The following is a 1,994-nucleotide window of genomic DNA, read 5'->3' on the forward strand; positions in this document are numbered from 1 at the left end:
GTTGATGGAGAAGGATACACCTTTCATGTTTGATGAGCAATGCTTGAAGGCATACGAGGAGCTTAAAAAGAGATTGGTGACACCATTAATTATCACTTCCCCAGAGTGAGGAGAGCCTTTTGAGTTGATGTGTGATTCCAGTGACACGATAATCGGGGCCATACTGGGCAAGAGGAAAAACAAAGTGTTCCACTCAATTTACTACGCTAGCAACACTCTAAATTCAACTCAGATAAATTACACAGTTACAGAATAAGAGTTGCTATCACTAGTATTAGCGTTTGAAAAATTTAGGGCCTACTTGGTGGGAACTAAAGTCATCATCTACACAAATCATGCAGCCATCAAGTATTTATTTGAGAAAAAGGATGCTAGGCCTAGACTAATTCATTGGGTTCTTATTTTGCAAGAATTTGAACTGGAAATCAAAGATAGAAAAGGGACAGAAAATCAGGTAGCGGATCACTTGTCGCGCTTGGAAACTCTCGCACATGTTGATGCAGGGGGCGAAATTCAGGAAAGTTTTCCTGGTGAGCAATTGTTAGCCATCACTACTGGCATTAACCCCATGTTACGCTGACTATGTGAACTTTATTGTAAGTGGGGTGACTTCGTCAGAGTTGTCACCGGTTGGTAAGAGAAAATTCATGCATGATGTTAAATTTTATCTATAGGATGAACCATTTTTGTTTAAGCATTTTGCAGACCAGTTAGTGTGCTGATATGTCCCTGAGGAGGATATGGAAGCAATTTTGCATGATTGTCATGCATCACTGTATGGAGGGCACCATGGTGGAGACAAAACGGCTGCAAAGGTGTTGCAGTCGGGATTCTATTAGCCTATGCTATTCAAGGATGTACATGCTTTTGTTAAAAGATGTGATAGGTGCCAAAGAACAGGTACAATATCAAGAAGGCATGAGATGTCATTGAAGGGTATATTTGAGTTTGAAACCTTCGATGTTTTGGGAATTGACTTCATGGGGCCGTTTCCATCATCAAATGGCCATCAGTACATCTTGGTTGCAGTTGCTTATGTGTCGAAGTGGGTTGAGATTATGGCTTTGCCTATGAATGATGCTAAGGTGGTGGTGAACTTTGTGAAGAAAAATATTTTCATGAGATTTGGAATTCCACATGCTTTGATTAGTGATGGGGTTACTCACTTTTGTAATAAATTGTTGGGCAACCTCTTGGCTAAGTATGGGGTGAGACACAAGGTTGCAACTGCCTTATCCGCAAACCAGTGGTTAAGTTGAGGTTTCGAATAGGGAGGTGAAGCAAATTTTGGAGAAGGAAAGTAGGAAGGATTGGGCTAGCAAGCTGGATGGCGCTCTATGGGCATATCGCACTACATAGAAAACTCCAATTGGCGCTTCGCCGTACATGTTTGTTTATGGGAAGGCTTTTCACTTACCAATTGGGCTTGAGAACAAGGCATATTGGGTGATCAAGAAGCTCAACTTTGATATGGATCTAGCTGGGGAGAAACAAATGTTGCAACTCAATGAGATCGAAGAGTTTCGATTGCATGCATATGAGAATGCGAAGTTGTAAAAAGAGAAAACAAAGAGATGGCATGACAAACATATTTTGCATCGTGAGTTCGAACCAAGTCAAGCCGTTCTATTGTTCAATTCGAGGTTGAATCTATTTCCTGGGAATCTTAAGTCTAAATGGTAGGGTCCATTTGAAGTAATGCAAGATACGAAGCATGGAGCTGTTAAGCTGTGGGATCCCGAAAGTGATGGTACATTTGTTTTCAATGGGTAGAGAGTTAAACACTATTAAGGTGGTGGGGTTCGTCATAACAAAACTCTGATAGACTTGGTAGATGCTTGAGGGAACATTTTGCGTCATGCCACGATGTTAAATCGGGCGCTTCATGGGAGATAACCCATTGTGATGTTGTATTCGTTATGCCACGACGTTAACTAAGGCGCTTGTTGGGAGGCAACCTAATTCATAGTGTAGTTTAGGTTAATTATCTTTTT

The 1,994-nt window shown here is 41.1% G+C and overlaps 1 protein-coding gene across 1 annotated transcript; it reads left to right on the forward strand.

Moving 5' to 3' along the window:
- The first annotated feature begins 923 nt into the window (after positions 1-923).
- Positions 924-1,557, forward strand: LOC138895673 (uncharacterized). Its single transcript, XM_070180388.1, has 2 exons — positions 924-1,208; positions 1,360-1,557. Exons 1-2 carry the CDS (start codon positions 924-926, stop codon positions 1,555-1,557), a joined length of 483 nt encoding a protein of 160 aa, XP_070036489.1.
- The last annotated feature ends 437 nt before the right edge of the window (positions 1,558-1,994 follow it).

This window comes from Nicotiana tomentosiformis, chromosome 7 (assembly GCF_000390325.3).
Source record: "Nicotiana tomentosiformis chromosome 7, ASM39032v3, whole genome shotgun sequence".
Taxonomy (NCBI): Eukaryota; Viridiplantae; Streptophyta; class Magnoliopsida; order Solanales; family Solanaceae; genus Nicotiana; species Nicotiana tomentosiformis.

What these genes read in the sequence shown, in the direction of transcription:
- LOC138895673 (XM_070180388.1), top strand. Translation starts at nt 924, where the DNA reads ATGTCATTGAAGGGTATATTTGAGTTTGAAACCTTCGATGTTTTGGGA. An exon ending in ACCTCTTGGCTAAGTATGGG is followed by an intron (nt 1,209 to 1,359) that starts GTGAGACACAAG and finishes CGCACTACATAG; the next exon opens with AAAACTCCAATTGGCGCTTC.